The 15,918-nt window shown below is 55.5% G+C and overlaps 1 protein-coding gene across 1 annotated transcript in view; it reads right to left on the minus strand.

Moving 5' to 3' along the window:
* Positions 1–885: 885 nt before the first annotated feature.
* TMEM8A (transmembrane protein 8A) overlaps positions 886–15,918 on the minus strand; it is a 17,456-nt gene continuing 2,423 nt past the window's right edge. Inside the window, exons 2-13 of the mRNA XM_009324802.1 lie at positions 11,989–12,166; positions 10,180–10,387; positions 9,960–10,093; positions 9,311–9,576; positions 7,744–8,072; positions 6,899–6,992; positions 6,209–6,332; positions 5,372–5,508; positions 3,096–3,274; positions 2,452–2,598; positions 1,943–2,059; positions 886–1,428 (exon numbers count right to left, since the gene is read on the minus strand). Coding sequence (XP_009323077.1) covers positions 1,132–1,428; positions 1,943–2,059; positions 2,452–2,598; positions 3,096–3,274; positions 5,372–5,508; positions 6,209–6,332; positions 6,899–6,992; positions 7,744–8,072; positions 9,311–9,576; positions 9,960–10,093; positions 10,180–10,387; positions 11,989–12,166 — 2,210 coding nt within the window. The 3' untranslated portion in view covers positions 886–1,131. The remainder of the gene's footprint in view (positions 1,429–1,942; positions 2,060–2,451; positions 2,599–3,095; positions 3,275–5,371; positions 5,509–6,208; positions 6,333–6,898; positions 6,993–7,743; positions 8,073–9,310; positions 9,577–9,959; positions 10,094–10,179; positions 10,388–11,988; positions 12,167–15,918) is intronic.

A 15,918-nucleotide genomic window follows, 5' to 3' on the forward strand; every position in this document is an offset into this window, starting at 1 on the left:
TCCTGGTTGCCACATTTCTGCCCTTGCTTTCTGATGCCTGCGTGCCCTGTAGTAAGGCTAAGGCGAGACAGATGCTGCAAAGGAGACCGCAGCCATCCAGGGAGCCCGTGGCGGTGCTCCTGCCTGGGCTGGGACATTGCCTGCGGCACATCCAGCCTCCGAGGCACAGCAGGCTGGAGGAGCAGGGGGTGCGCAGTTCGGACGCCATCCTGGACCACCCACGCTGCCCAGGCAGAGCCACGCACGTGCCGAACCCGCAAAAGGGAGGAAGACGGTGAATACCTGAACATCGAGAGAGGAAGAGGACACTGCAGCAGCCTGGCTCCTTCCAGATGAGCTAAGAGGACTAAAATTAAACTTAGACTAAACCCTGCACTGCTGTGGGTTTCACAGCTCTGGGCGAGATGCTGCTGATGCCTCTTGCACGTCCCCACATGGGGTTTTTTCCACATTCCTGCCAAGTCTGATCCTGAATCCAGGGCCCAAGTCCCAGCCTCACTCTTGCTCCCCCAGAATCAGGACTAGGTAAGAGCAGCACCGCCTGTTTCATGGGGAGAGAGGCTCCAGACCCCCATGGAGACGGTGGCCAAGGGCTCAGTGCACGCCGTGATCAGCTCCCTCCCGCCCCATCAGCACCAAGGGCACGCGGCAGCATTTGTCCCCCAGATCAGAAGAAACCCGTTCTTCTCTTGGGTTCAAATGCTGATTGCAGGATGGCAGGGGAAATCCCCGTCCCACAGCCCTCTGCTAGGACAGGGTGTGCAGGGAAGAACCCAGCAGCCAAAGCCCTGGCTCCAGCTCAGCGAGGGCTAAGCCCAAGCCTCACGGATGCAGCAGGAGGGGAGGAAGGATCGGCGATTTCCCCCAGGGCCATGGGGTGGTGGGGGACAGGCTATTACTTGATCTAGAACCATGAAGAGCCTGCCCCACCCCAGCAGAAAAGCAGAGGTGGCCTCAAACTTGCCTTCACAAGACAAGCCCACCATCTTCATCTTTAAACCTGGTCCATACTGCACTCTCCCAGCCAGTGAATGAGCACGTAAGAGGATTGCCGACGTGCGAGAGAGGGGCAGCCCAAGTGAAAAGCAACCTCAGCAGCTCTCCACCTCTGCCACCAGGAGCCGAGCGGTTTCAGGTCACAGCATAGAGCTCCTCACGGTCGTTCTGGCAGATCTGATAGCGACAAGTGAGCTTCTGTGACCAGGCCCAGGGCTTCTTATGCTTGTCCCGAGGAGGAAGCAGGAAAGCAACGCTGCAAGCCACCAGCACGTGCCAGATGCTGTGGGTGTAGTAATAGTTCTCATTGGTTTCCATGAATGCATATACTGAGATGGCGATGAAAGCCAAGGTGATCCCTGGGAGGAGGTAGAAAACCCAGCGCTTCCACGAGGAGGGGTAGCAGTGTCTGCGCTTCACTCCGTGGTAAACCTGGAGGTGTGAGAACACAGAAGGGTTAAGCAGCCAACCAGAAGCTTAGGCAGGGGGACACAGGCAGCGCTGCCTGACCCAGGAGCATCTGCCAACCTCACAGCAAGAGGCTGTGCCTGCTGCCCCTGAGAAATTCAGCCTCCCCCCTTCTCGGGCCTATCTCTCGTGTGCAAGAGTCCCTACCCAGCTGTGGCACCAAAGCCCAGCACAGATGCCATAGCTCCTGCCCAGGGCACGGGCAACAGCCGACTGTTCTGGGACAACACTCCAGCCGCAGGCGTGCGCTCAACTGGAGCTGCAGCAGCTGGACTGTGCCGAGACCCGTAACCGGGAGATTTCTCAGCTACTGGAGGGATGGAAGGCGAATCCCTCACCCTGCCCTCCCTCCACCTGGGCTTTTCAAGGAGATCAAGCCCTCCTTGTGGATGGGCTGGAGCCTGGGGTCTGCTCTGCCATGATCTCTCTCCGGATGGGAGCTAAGGGCAGCACGTCCTGCCTGGCTGTCCGTACTTACCCACGCTGTGATCATGATGACGAGGGCAAAGAGGCAGGGACCCATCATGTTCCACACCCCTCTGCGGTCCAGCTGCAGGGACATGGCAATTAACAGGGTCCCCAAGACGAAAAGGACCTGGGAATGAGACACCACCGCTGTTGTTAGCGGCTCATCTGCTGCCAGAGCACAGCCAGCCATGCCAGAGGCAGGGAGAACCTCACCTCCTGGCCACCCAGCCCTGCATGCGTGCAGGACTCAGGAGCAGCACCCTCAGAAGGAAAAACCAGAGGACCCACAAACCTTTCCCACAAATCACAGTCCCTTCAGGCCCAGTCCCAACAAGCACGCAGGTTCACGATCCAAACTCCTGGGACAAAACAACCCACCGGTTTAAAAATCAGGGTGGCATTGGGTGACAAACAGGCTTTGTCATCAGGCCGGGCTGCGTCATTAAAATACAGCCGTGAGAGGGCTCAGCATGGCCACCCCAGGACTGGCCCTGCCGCGCAGGGTTACCTGACACTCACGTATTTCAGGATCTTCTTCACCCGGGACATGCACAGGATCGTCACCCAGATGGACACCACAGAGCCCAAAAAGTCACAGTACTGTAGTGTGTCGTAGTCCATGATGCACATCACCGCGACGCCTGGCTGGTCACACGCATGGTAGAACTAGAGCCGGGGACAAAAGCAAAGGCTAGCATGAATCCAGCAGCAGCACACGGCTTTCTGGGAAGGAGAGGCAGGAGAAGGCTCAGCCCATGGTAGCCACGATCCCTCCTGGTAGTGCCTCCAGGAAGCTCCACCAAACCACTGTGGCATTACAGAAAGCAGATGAGAGCAGCCATCAACCTGCACCCTCCCAACAGCAGCCGAGAGCTCCTAGGACAGCACCCTTCAAGTACGCAATGCTCCAAGCCCATCTCAGCTCCCTGGGGTCCCACCCCCAAATATGAGCACCTGCAGCATGGGTGGAAGAGCCCAGTGAAAATAACACTCCTGCCAAGCTCTGAAGGGGCAGGACATGTCCACGGAGGTGCTTGTCCAACGATCCTAGAAGCTCCTTGTGGAGCTCCAGGATGGACTGCTCCACCAAGGACTTCAGTTCGACGCAGCATCCCCGATGCCCAGGGGAAGCTGTGGGGGACCCGACAAAAGGCAACCCCTACCGTGGAGAAGAACATGGTGTAGGTGTAGACGGAGGCCTCCACCAGGTAGTAGCGATAAACAGCAACCGCTATTGCCGGCAGGAACATGAGGTTGCTCAGGGTAAGCAGGAGGGTGGCCAGGTTCTGCACACTGACAGACTGGGCCTTGGTATCATCCGTGCAGCTCCACCCGCCCCAACCTGCGGAGCAGAGAGGCTTGTGTGGATCTCGCATGCCCTCCCTTGTCCTCCCGCAGCACCCAGCAGGAGCCTGGGACTTCTCAGAAGAAGCAATCGCACCCCAGAACCTCCTGGCCTCCTCTCCCTTGCTCCATCAGCCACTCGCACTCCTGTTCTCAGGATGGTCTCGTTACTCATCGCATGCTCTGCTGTGGAAAGTCTCGGGGAAGCCCAGCAGAGCCCCGTGTCTGCTCTGAGGACATCCCCCAGGTTGTTCCCACGTAGCAGGGGCCATTCTATGTACAGTATGGGTGTGTCCAGGCTGGTACTTTTCATCCCTACAGTAACTCAACACACAGGCTGCTTGTGGGTGATTAATTAAGCTTTTGAGGCTCAGCTGCTTCAGATGATGGTGTAAGCTGGGTGCAAGATCCCTAGAGATCCCAGGAACAAGGGTGGAGAATGATCCACAACATCGAGGAAGCCATCGGGCTCCCGTTCTACCTCCTGTCACAGCAGGGCAGACTGCAAAGCCAGCTCAGGTTGCTCTGGGTGTTGCCCAACTGAGTTTTGAAGATCTCCAAGGACGGAGACCTGGATACTGTGCAAAGCTGAACAACTCTGACGGGGGGAAATTTGTCTTCTTCGATTTAGCTGGAAGTTTCCTCGTTGCAGCCTGTGTCTGTGGCCTCTTGCCCTTTCCCAGTGCTCCCCCAGAAGAGCCCGGCTCCAGGGTCCCTGTAACCCCCGTGGGCAGTGGAAGGTGTGATTCAATCCCCCTCCAGCTCCTCTTCTCCAGGGTGACCAAACCCACTGCCTCAGCCCAGGGTGCCATCCAGGTCTGCGCAGGGCAGGTGGGAGTGAACACTTCCTAGAGGACAGCGCATGCTCGAGGCTTGACACGGGGCTCAATTCTCAGCCTGCTGATGCGATGCCAAGGACTGAGCTGAGACAGTCTTCTACAAACACAAACCTGCCTTTTTATCTTTCTTTTTTTTTTTAATTTTAATTATTTTAATTCAAGATTAGGACGCCCATGCCCTTCTTTTGGGGAAAGGAGGTCAGTCACAGGGCAGCCTGGGTACGTGCAGGCACTCCACGGTCAACAAGCAGAGTTAAAAGTAGCATCCATCCCATTACAGTGCCACCAGAAACCAAGCCAGCAGCTCTGCCCTTCTGCCGGCTCCCTGCCAGGCAGAGCCCAGGGAGGCTGCTCTCTCCGGTTTATTTCTGGGTCACGAATATGCAGATGGGGCATTTTGCTCCAAGTGATTCAGCAGAAAGCTGTCCTCAGCCTGGTTCCCCAGTTCCCCTGGGGTGCTCTGTGCTTCCCAGAACCTGGCACCCCTCGCGGAAATTCAGATGCCGTTCTTCATCCCTCTCCTCGCCCACCATCGGCACTGCAGCAGACAGCAGGGACGTCCTGGCTCAGGCCCAAAGCAGCAGTGAACCACATTTTGCCTTGTCCTTCTGCTGAGAACAGGTACATGTACCCACCCAAGCACAGCAGAGCTATCATCTTCCCCACACCACCAACTCCCGCCCAGTCTTCTCATCCTATTAAGATAATTAGCAGCTGACACAGATGTTCCTCCTCCAGGGGCACCTCTGAGTCTAAGGGCTGGCCTGTGTGCTGGCTCTTGGCAGGAGACAGAGCACCATGGCAAAGCACAGACAGGGACCGCAGCCCGGCCTCATCGCGTCCCTTATCAGGACCCTATGTAACAAACTGCCCTGAAAGGCACAGGCTCTGACGGACTTTCAGGCAGCCCTGCTGGCACCCTGACCTCTTTGGGGGTGCTCAGAAGCACCTCTCCAAGCCCTGGGAGTCTTCAAGCTGGAAGCGAAACGACCACTGAGCAGAAAGCTGTCCTCAGCCTGATTCCCCATTTCCCCTGGGGTGCTCTGTGCTTCCCAGAACGCAGCACCCCTCGGAGAAGTCAGGATGCTCCCAAGAGGCCACCACGCGTGCCGAGGGCTCCCTGGGCAGGCGCTGCGGCCTCAGGCTGTTCCTGGCAGCCACGGCAGACCCCAGGCTCCCCGACCCAAACACCGCCACCAAAAAATGTCACCTCCCCTTAGGAAGGATGGCAAAGCCTTCTAGGAAAATGCACTCACCAGCCTTGCAGCTGCAGCCAGCGTAGAGGTAGCCGTGTCTTCTCAGGAGGCTGCACTGTCCGTACGGCCCACAGTCATTGAAGCAGGGGGTGAGGTATGCGAAGACAGTCACTTTGGCTTCTGCGGCGTTACATTCACTGCAAGGAGAGCAGGTTGCGTTGGTACCCCAGTCGTTCGGGGCAGCCTTGTGCCCAGGGAGCACTCCGCTCCGGAAGGTCAGGCCACGCTCGCGCATGCAAGCTCCCCGCTATTTCAGGATCTGCTCCATCTCTCCCAAGAGCTAGGAGCAGCGTCGGCTCCCTCTCCACTCAGACTGCCAAACTGATGCGCAGGTGGGAGTCAGTTCTCCCCAGACGCCCATAGCAGACCCCGGTACCCAGGCTCAGCATCGCCAGCACTGTTTTACAGCGTGCGCTCGGCCCCTTACGCAAGGAACCAGCAGGAAGGCAAACCGCAGGACTATGGGCCCAACTGCCTGCATTTCAGAGACCCCTCGAAGGAGTAACAGCAGCATTTTCTTTTACCAATTTATCACCTCAAAATCCACCTGGGTAAGGGGAAGCTCATCCAGGCAGGCTCTGCCACCCGCAGTCTGCATGAGACATGCCAGCTCGGCACCAGACAAGCTGCTTGGGCGCTCACAAGAGAGCAAACCGGTACTGCCACCCGCCTCCTTCCCCCTCTGTAGCCACGGCTTCACCCCTACCAGGTCAGATGAGCCCACGGCACAGCAGTGAGGACAGGGGTTCGGTTTTGCTCACGCTAGCCAAGGGCAGCAGGACGCAGAGGCAGAGTGCTCTGAACCGTCCCCAAGGTGGGATGACACACTAGACTCACCCCTGGCCCTTCGGGCAGATAAGCTGCAGGGAGAGGAACCAGTCATCCGTCTGCGGGTACAAGACAATCAGCATCGCTTCCACAGAGGACGCGCTCATGCTCAGAGGGTAGCCCTGGAAAAAAGCTTAAAGAAAAGAGGGTGCTGTGATGGGCCAGGACTAGGGGAGAAGGGCCTGTGGCAATCCCAGGCTGAGACCAGTTGCACAGGAATCAGATGCTCCTGTGGCTCCTTGCTCCCATCCTCAGGAGGCACCAGGGAGGATGGAGCAGAGCCTTGCTCCCCAGACCTTTGTCTTTTCTTTCATCTCAGCTCTTGGTACCTGCCTAGACAGCACAGGGGACCTGGAACAGCCTGTTTGCTTGGCTAGTCCTCCAGTGCAGAGCTCAGCTTCTCTGCACACCAGCAATGCCTTGACCATCCCCAAACCTCCTGCCAATGAGGCTGGAAGCGCCCCAGCTGGTAACCAGACCTTCTTTTGGTGGAGGCTAACTCCCGGTGCCAGACAAGCATCTGCACCCCAACATCCCTGGGCGTATGCCAGCACAAAGACGTCAGGAGGGCTTGTGCTCAAATCAGCTTCCCTGGGACACCCCCCAAAGTCCTGAGTCAGTTAACAGCTCATGAGGTCTGAAAGCAAAGCCCTCAGATAGCGTAGCTGAGCTGGTGGCGGGTGCCAGCGTCTCTCATACCTGTGCTGCAGTTCTGTGTGGCATTGAGGGACAGCACCGGTGAAGCAGCACTCACACACGCTACCACGGTAGCATTGGCCAGGCTCACGGATGTCTGTGCAAACAGAGCAGTGTCCCACGTCAGAGCACCCCGATGCCACCCCCCTGCACAATTCGTCTCCCACGCTGCCCACAGTATACGGGAGCAGCAGGTGACAATAAATGCTGCAGATCAAGGTCACCTATCAATCCAGCAGCTCTTTCTGGGCAAACCCGTGTTCACCTCACCCCGCACTGCCACCGTGTTACATGCTGACTGAAAGGCAAGAAAGCCTCCCAGGGGACTGTACAGGTGGAACTGCCCCAAAGCTGGGACACTCACACATCGCTTCAGCACGAGCAGACGGTGGCAGAAGTCAGAGGCAGCAGGACATCAGGGCTGAGCCCTGCTCCAGCCCTCAGGAAGTTTCATAGAATTTCAGGGGGCTGGATTTTGGGGTGTCACTGAAGGAGCCTGGGAATCACCAACTTGGGCAGGAAGATCCCTGGGTTTCCCTGCTCAGTCTCCTCTCCTGGTGGCAGGGCGCCAGGCTCCCATGGAGAAGATGGCATTGCAGCTGCTTTCCATTTCGTCTCCTCTGCGTCACTGCCACCACATGCCAGCAAGCTGTGGCATTTGAATTGGAGCTGGCAGGTGGGACATGCTGGGAGCGGCTAAAACAGGCTCAGAGTGTTTTGTGACAACAAAAAGAAAGAGAGATAGTCCCACTGGCATCTACGGTCCCTGGAGTTTGCTGACAAACCAGCCCGGGAGCAGGGCCAGAGCCCCGCAAAGGGGAGACAATCCCATCAATCAGCACCCGCACCTTGTTAAGCAGGAGACTGACCACGAGGGAACCCCCGCTGTCCATGCCAGTGTTCAGGTTGAGGAGGAGGAGGGTCGGGGAGAGGGAGTTCACGGGCACGCTGGGACCATTCAAGAGCCTGTAGCGCACAGACACCACATCCAGGTCCTCACGAACGACGGGCTGGTTCTGCAGACAGAAGCTCCTCTGGTCGGATGCATTGCGTGAAGCCTCTCCAGTAGACAGTGTGGAGCTCCCTGCTGCTCCTGCGCTACCTGGTCTGGGACCAGTTTGGCTCTGATTTAGGCTGCTGAAGTTAAAGAATGAACTGGTACTTCCTGGTCTGCAAGCTGTAAAGCAAAAAAGGAGAGGAATCAGCACAGCCAAGACTAGCACCTCATCCAGGCAGGGCCCTAGCAGCTCCAGACCTTCAAGTGATAGCACAAACTGGGGGTATTTCAGCTGGATCATGCACTGCAGTATTGGCTACAGCCCCTGAAAGGCACCATCTTTGCAGGGGGAACTCTAGCATCAGCATCCACGAGTTGGGACACTGATGGAAGCCAGACAGTGGTACAGTGGGTGGAAGCACCCTGGAGCTGCAGGGAAAGGGAAGGGGAACAGAAGAAGGGACAACGCACAGCATCATAACACATCAACGTACCCAGGGAGTATTCACCAGCCAGTGGCAGAGCACAGCACTTAGCTGTCCCATAACCACAGGCTGCATAAAAGTCTCTACCAGTTCCCCAGACGTGAGCAGACAAGGCTGAGCAGAAGAGAGAAGCTAAACCAATGTAGCTACAGGCACAAGCCGTCACGTCATAGCAGAGGGAGCTGAATGTGACACTTGGAGCCCCACTGCTGGAGCCTGTCCATCGCTCCCAGAGACTTTAGTGCTTCCCTCTAACACCTCGGCTGCCAGTGCCAGGCCCTCCAGCACACGGGATGAGGCTCTGCTTTGAGGAGGGGATGGTAGAACCCCCAGCAGAAGAAAACTTTAAAAATGTACCTAGTTGGTGAGCTTCCAAGAGTCAAACAGGGATTATGGTCATGTAATAAGAGGATGCAAAGGTGCCTATCACAGCCACAAGGACCTTGTGACCTCCTGAGTCACAAGGTGTCACCTGAAATGGTGACATCCCCTCACTACAACCCAAGACATTACCCCAAGTAAACCTCCGTGAGATGGTTTCCTGTCTGTAGCCTGCTTATGGCCAATCGATAGTCAACATATCATTACAGACTGGTGCATCTACCCAAAACTATTCTCCCCATCAGATTTTAAGCCAGCCACTGCTTCCCAAACAGCCTTTGGAAAAGACCATCGCGTCAGAGACCCTGAACTTTTCAGGCATTTCCAAAACAGGCAGCTCCAGGGAGCATCCCTCTTGGGTGAACACTGGAGCTTTCATTTTTGACCCCAAAGCAACAACTAGGTCTCAGCCCCCCAAGGCTATGCCCAGGCAACCAGCATGCTGGGGAACGCAGGCCACTACAGCCAGCCACCCAAAGGCCCAAGAGAGACACAGTAGACACAAAGTTCTCTCTGGTCCTTCCCATAGGGCTAGAGAAAGTGGAAGCCCACCTGTGAAAGCAGCCAGCATCTCCACCGACACACTGGCATTGGCAGCGCCGAGACTCTCCACCATGATCTGCAGCCATTTCTCCCAGGGGGGAGAGTCCAGGGCCAGGCTGCAGTTTACGTTCCCCGTGCAGGTGACTATCTTCTGGAAGGACTGGGGCAGCGTGATGGAGCCCAGCACTAACCGCACGGTGCACGCTTTCTGCTCACTTGTCACGCATCTTCGCAGCTCAAACTGCATCCTGGCAGCATGCTTGGGAACGAAGACCCTGCAGGAGGAGGGACCAGCAGCTTGCAGAGCTTGTACTCTCAGCACAAGCCAGCCACGACCCACCGCAGTCCCTGGAGCTTTGTGGCGGGAACTAGATGGCCCTGGTTGGTGTTGTGAAAATCCTTCCCAAGGAAAGCGTCCCAAAGAACTAAAATTCCCACAGCTGGACCTCTAAGACCACCTGGGAAGAGTCGGAGAAGGGTGCTCGTGTGCTCCCCGTGCAAACCCTACCACTGCTGCAGGGAGCTCGGCAAACAGGCTTGGAGACCCCCCCCAGCTCCAGCCCCCCGTGGGAACAACAGCGGCCTCCCCTAAAGAGCACCCATGGGAAATCCTGCCCCCCCACAGCCCCCAGTCTTTCCAGCCATGGGTCTCACTCACTTAACATGCAGTGGCTTAGCAGGCGAGACGACAGTTTGTGGCGTAGCAACACCAGGCTCCAGAACAGGCATATCAGTGAGTCTGAGCACAAACATATCTGCCTGGAACATATAGGGGCACGGAGTGGAGAAACCCTGCAGGAGGGGAGAGCAGAGGGGTCAGCTGTGGCGAGAGACACTGGGCAGAGTACGATGGCCGAGACACTCACCAGGACCCTCACCTTCACTTCAATCCTGCCAGCAGCCTCAGGGAGATGGGCAGCGATGAACCAGTCTCCGGCAGCAGGGGTGGTGACGTTCACAAAGGTGGTGTTTTGCACAGCACTGCTCAGAGTGATGCTTATGTTATAGGAAGGACGGACAGTCGCATTTGCAGGAAAATGAGTCCCCAGTGGATTAATTACAGGAGGGGCTCCGTAGCGAAAATGCCTGCGAGAGAAACCAGAATACAAATAAATCGAGGGATGTAAAGACACCAGCAAGATAAACTGGGATACAAACTCATCAGTGGACACCCAGCTTGGCCTGGATCGGAGAGGGAGCGGGCTGGAAAACCCCCACATTTTCAAGTGGACCACAAGAGGCATCATTTTCATGTGGCGAGGACTGGCTGCTATTAGCTTATCCGGATTTATTTAGAGATTGGTTTAACTTGGCTGCTTATTAAGATAAGGATTTGCATGGTTCCATCAAGCCTGAAAGCAAATTTCCACAACGCTTACTAAGGTTAAGCCCCAGCTGCAAGGCTACTCCTTTTTTGTAATCATGACCAAATTTCCCATATAGGCTAAATCATCAAAGAGCTTTCATTTTATAGCTACGATCTGCATCTACCCTATTTCCTCTTTTAGGAGGGCGGGCAGACAGACTAAAAAGATGCTTACCAAGGAAGGTCCATGTGACCGTCTTCAGTACACCAGCACTTCTGCTTTCCAGATAAGCAGCCCAACGTTCAAAGTAGCAGAAAAGCAGGCAGCTAAGTAATACGTCAGATATTTATTTGGGCAGCCAATTTGGCATTTCATTTCCTTGCTTTTGGACTGCGCTGCAACAGAACAACGGACCCAACAGGTCCAGCAAGTAAACATGACAGGTGGTGCGTTATTAACCTGTTTGAGCTTAGCTGGGCTGGTCTTCATTTCTTAGGGTATCGTTTAGCTGCTGCCTTGTCCCTCACGTCCCCAAACTATTGGAAACCTTTCTGGGAAGCAGAAAGTAGGAAGATCATCTGTTCCAGGCTGCTCTGGAGCAACCAAGAGCACTGGTCTGTGCCCAGGACAGACCGGAGAAGCGCAAGCCAAGCAGCAAACTTCAGTCACTGCCGAGACCTCTGTGGAGTGGGTGCCAGAGACCCACGTGTCTCTAAGGGCACAACCTGCCCAGGAAACTTGGCACCCTCCCAAGATACAGCTCAAAGTCTTGCCCCATCTGCAAGTTTTTGACCTCAAATCCCCCAACAGCTCAAGTACTGCTTTAAGCTACATTTCCTCCACTGGCATTGAGTTTGCAATCTTCTCATGCTTTTGTGTCTGCAGGACTCAGCACTCCTCTCCTCTCTCTGCTCCACACACAGCCCGCATCCCTCACAAAAAGCGTCCCCAGCCTCTTCAGTTCCTCTGTACTGGGGAATTTGTCCGTCTCCAGTTGGTTTGGGTCTCTCAAGCCCCTTGCAGTTCTGCCACATCCTTTGGTACTGTGCATAGGACCCTGCCAGGCACAGAAAGGTCCAGGAACACCTTTGCTCATGAGCAGCAACACCAGCCTCACTGTGAAGCACTCCAGTGTTTCTAAGGTGTCTCTTAGACATCACGTCTGAGAGATAGCCCCAGATCCACTGGTAAGGTGAACACGAAATGGTCCTACAGGTTTAAACGCAGATTTAGTGCTAGTACATTAAGAAACTACGGCTGCTGCAACCAGGGAACAGATGCCCAGCCTCCTACAACCAACCAACCACAGCCATGAGCAGCAAGGACAAGAGAAGGACAGGAAGCCCACGTGAGCAAGCACTGGCACAGGGACATACGTACACTGTGATCTCCATGTTGGTGCACTCAGGTCCTTTCCCTCGGGACGCTTGCAGGAGCCAGCGAAGCAGCACAGTGTCTTCTGGCACACGGAAGTGGAAGAGCTTGGCGTTCCCATACCAGCTGTAGAAGGACAGCTTCTGTGCGCTCTGAGAGAAGTACTCGGAGACGTACAGGGAGTCTGAAAGGGAGAGAGCACAGCAGTCGCTGGGGTGGCTGCTGGGGGCAGGCTGCAGGGCTACAGAAGCACACAGGAGTTTTAAGGTTGCTGGAGAGGAGCCCTTTGTGTCCCTGATTTCTCATCCCAGTCCCACTAGATTACATGGTGATCCACGTTGTTCCTCCAGCCAGAACCGCCCACACCCCTGCTACGAAACCGTCATCCGGAGCCAGAAAACACTAAAAGATGCCTTAACCATGTTCTGCGAATGTGATCTGAAGATGACAGATCACTGGAGACACTGAGGAGGAGGAGGAAAAGGTCAGGAGGAAAAGTAGATGACACAAGAAAAGGCCATGGAGTAGGCAGCAGCAAACCCTGGGGCAAACAGTGCAGAGCAGATGGGTGCAGGTAGCGCAGGGGTGCTCCAGGCCCCTGCAGCAGTTTATCGTGCCAACAGGCAAGAGCTGTGCCCTTGTCTGTCTCTGCTGAGCGCACGGGCTGATGTTATCAGTCTTGCCCAGCTCAGGACACACGTACTGCGCAACACGCTGCCTTCTTGTGACACGCAACGTGACGAAAATTCATGTGCTGCAAACCTAACTCTGCTTTCAGACGTACCTTCCAAAGTCTAAAGATTTTCCTACCTGGAAGAAAGGCTGTTGGCATAGCGAGAACAGCCCTAGGGTGGGCTGAAAGGTCATGTAAGAGGACGACAGCTATTCCGTCAAAGTGCCATCAGGACTAACTAGATCCTCCATCCATCCCTCTGCCCAGCTATGCCTACAGATCACCCCCAGCCTGCTGATGATTTCACCTGCAAAATTATACATTAGTGTTATTATCAGCAAGAAACCAGCCAGACTGCAACTCGGGGATGGAAAAGAAACATCACACCAGGGTTGAGAAGGGGACAAAACTGCACAGAGACAGCAGAGCCAAGGCCCACCCGAAAACAAGCTTCATAACATTCAGCAAGGGGGTAGAAGAAAATGTCTTCACATCTCTGCTGAGTCCTCCCAGATACTCCTTTTCTACTCTGGAATTCCCTGGAGTGGGGAGAAACTGTGGCACCTTTCAGACGCAGATTCCTCATTTCTATCAGAGAATAAAGCAGCGAGCGCGGTTTAACTTGCCTTCCTCCAACGCTGCACAGGGTCATATTGGAAACACAGAGGACCCAACTGAGTTTAAGAAAGATGCGAGGAAAACAGTCCTCAGGCAGGACCAGAACCTTAGGATGTACTTCATGCCAAGAGGAACCTAATCCTAGCAGGAACTACGATTCATGCCCCAAAGCAGGACGCATGCCGGCCTGCACCCACGGCACTGCAAAGAGACAGGAACGGTAATCATGGGTTTAATTCCCTGGCAAATTACCAAGCCAAAGCCTCCGGGCACCCTGCAAATCCAACAGAGAAAGGAGGAAACAGGAAAGCAAGAAATACCAGCCATGCAAGCCAACCGGAGGATTTGCTCGGGGCCAGGCAAGATCACGGGGAGGGGTGAGCCCGGGTCAGGACAGCGAGAAGTCCACAGCACATAGGCAGAGCTGTCCAGCTGCGGTCCCCACGCCAGGGTTACGCTGCTCTCTAGGCCAGCAAGGAGCAGAGACCACAAAAGGGGCTTTTCAAGCAAATGCTCCCTGGCTCAAGGGAGCAGCGCTTGCAGCACCTTAATGTGCGGGGCCAGGCAAGATCACGGGGAGGGGTGAGCCCGGGTCAGGACAGCGAGAAGTCCACAGCACATAGGCAGAGCTGTCCAGCTGCGGTCCCCACGCCAGGGTTACGCTGCTCTCTAGGCCAGCAAGGAGCAGAGACCACAAAAGGGGCTTTTCAAGCAAATGCTCCCTGGCTGCAACGCCAGCGCAGTGCGTGGGCTATCAGCAGACAAGAGCTGGCTGTGATCCCCTACAAGCCCAGCCATATTTCATGCACAGGAGCTACAGAAGGGAGCAGTCTTTAATCAGCGGTGTCTATACCCCCAGCTGCCCTCTGCATGCACACAGCATGTTGGTTTCTGGAAGTCCATGGAGATGTTTGGGCACAGGACAAGGGTAGGCACGGACACAAAGCGTGATCAGAGCTGGGAGAGCCCCAGCCCTGCTCAACGCAACATCAGACAACCTGCATGGGGATAAGCCCTCCTGCCTTGATGCAAGTGCTCCAACCCCACCAGCTGCCAGGCTCTGCACAGCCAACAGCCACGGTCACCACCCGTCCAGCATGTCCTCACAAAGCTGAAGCACGATTTGCGTGGTTTTTGGGGAGGAGAGGGCAGGCAGGCTGCAAAATTAAAAACTCAAGCAGTCAGCGGTGCTATTTATTAAGGACTGGTCAATTATACGGAGCGAGCTCAAGCGCAGTAACAGGCCAAGGGCAGGTAGGCAGACCTGCCCTGCCCAGGCGTGGCCTGCGACCAGGTTAGCAGCAGCTGTGGCTGTACCAACAAAACGCCAGCGTGGACAAAGCCCACTCACAAACAGCTTCTGGCGGCTCACAGGCTTCGCTGTGCTGGCACCCGAGAGCTGCACCAGGGAGCGGGTAAGCTGACTCCCAGAGCACTCTCCGCCTGGGCTGACAAGGAAATACCACAAGCAGACTGAATATCAGCAGAGAAAAGCCAGAAAGACAGGTCATCTCAGGTGAGGCATGTGCTCCGGCAGCCCATTTGCATCCAGAGAGCGTACTCTAGTATTTGCTGCGCCCTGTACGTGTCTGTCCCCATCTATTCAGTATGCTCTGCACCAGCACGGCAACACCTGGAAAGTCCTACTCGACTGTCCCATGCTGTAAAACAAGCCTTTAAACTGAGCAATGGAGCTGTCAAATGGATGCTGTTTCCATCCTCTCCCATAAGCACATTTCAAACACATTATGCAAAATCCAAAAGGGTTTTTAAGACAAGAAACAAAATGCAGTAGAATCACAGATGCAGAGAGGAGACACGTTATTTGAATTTCAGAATAAAGAGCCACCTGCGACAGCTTGGGTTTGTTTGTCTAAAGATGATCTCATGGTAGTTTTAGAAATTGATACCTTGACTGCTGGTTTCAGGGCTTCCCATCAAAAGGACAAAGCCCTCATTTCAAAGCAGACGCTGTGTAAAGCTATGTAGACGACGATAAGTCTGACTCTGGACAAGACATGGCTAAAGGGCAAGGTGTTTGGCCATTTATAATGTAACAGAAACCCTATTCCTTTAGCCCGGGTCACAAATCCATCTTTAAATGTTCCGGAAAGAGGGCCCCTCGCTCCTCTGGGGAGGCACCGATCTTCACCGGCTCCCAGACCGAGCCCTACAGAGGCATTCCCCCAGCTGGCGGGACTGGCGCCAAGACAAACCAACCACCACACCTCGAGCGCAGGGTAGCTCTCCGGGGCTGGGAACCCAGCTAGCAGGATGCCGGTGGAGGGTGGGCCTGGGGCAAAAGGCCATCTTCACTCAGCGAGGGAGGAAGTGATAACCACCATCAACAGCGGATAGCCACCGCTGGCACAAGCCTACCTCCGCGACGGGGTGAAGTAGGGAAACAACCTCACCTCCCCAAATCTTTCCACCCCCGCACCCGCTGGCTGACCCTCTGGAGGGGGAGGCACGGTCCCCGGGGACCCCAGACCCCCAGCACCACCACCAAGAGCAGCCCACCGCTCTGCCAAAACCCCGCTCCCCCCCAGCTGCCTTGATGCCTTTACTGGAAGTAAAGTAACCTGAAATCAAAGCAAAACCCAGCAAAACAACCACCGCCGCCGCCAAGACAGCAGAAACCCCTC

Source organism: Pygoscelis adeliae, unplaced genomic scaffold, assembly GCF_000699105.1.
Source record: "Pygoscelis adeliae isolate BGI_AS28 unplaced genomic scaffold, ASM69910v1 Scaffold85, whole genome shotgun sequence".
NCBI classification, from domain to species: Eukaryota; Metazoa; Chordata; class Aves; order Sphenisciformes; family Spheniscidae; genus Pygoscelis; species Pygoscelis adeliae.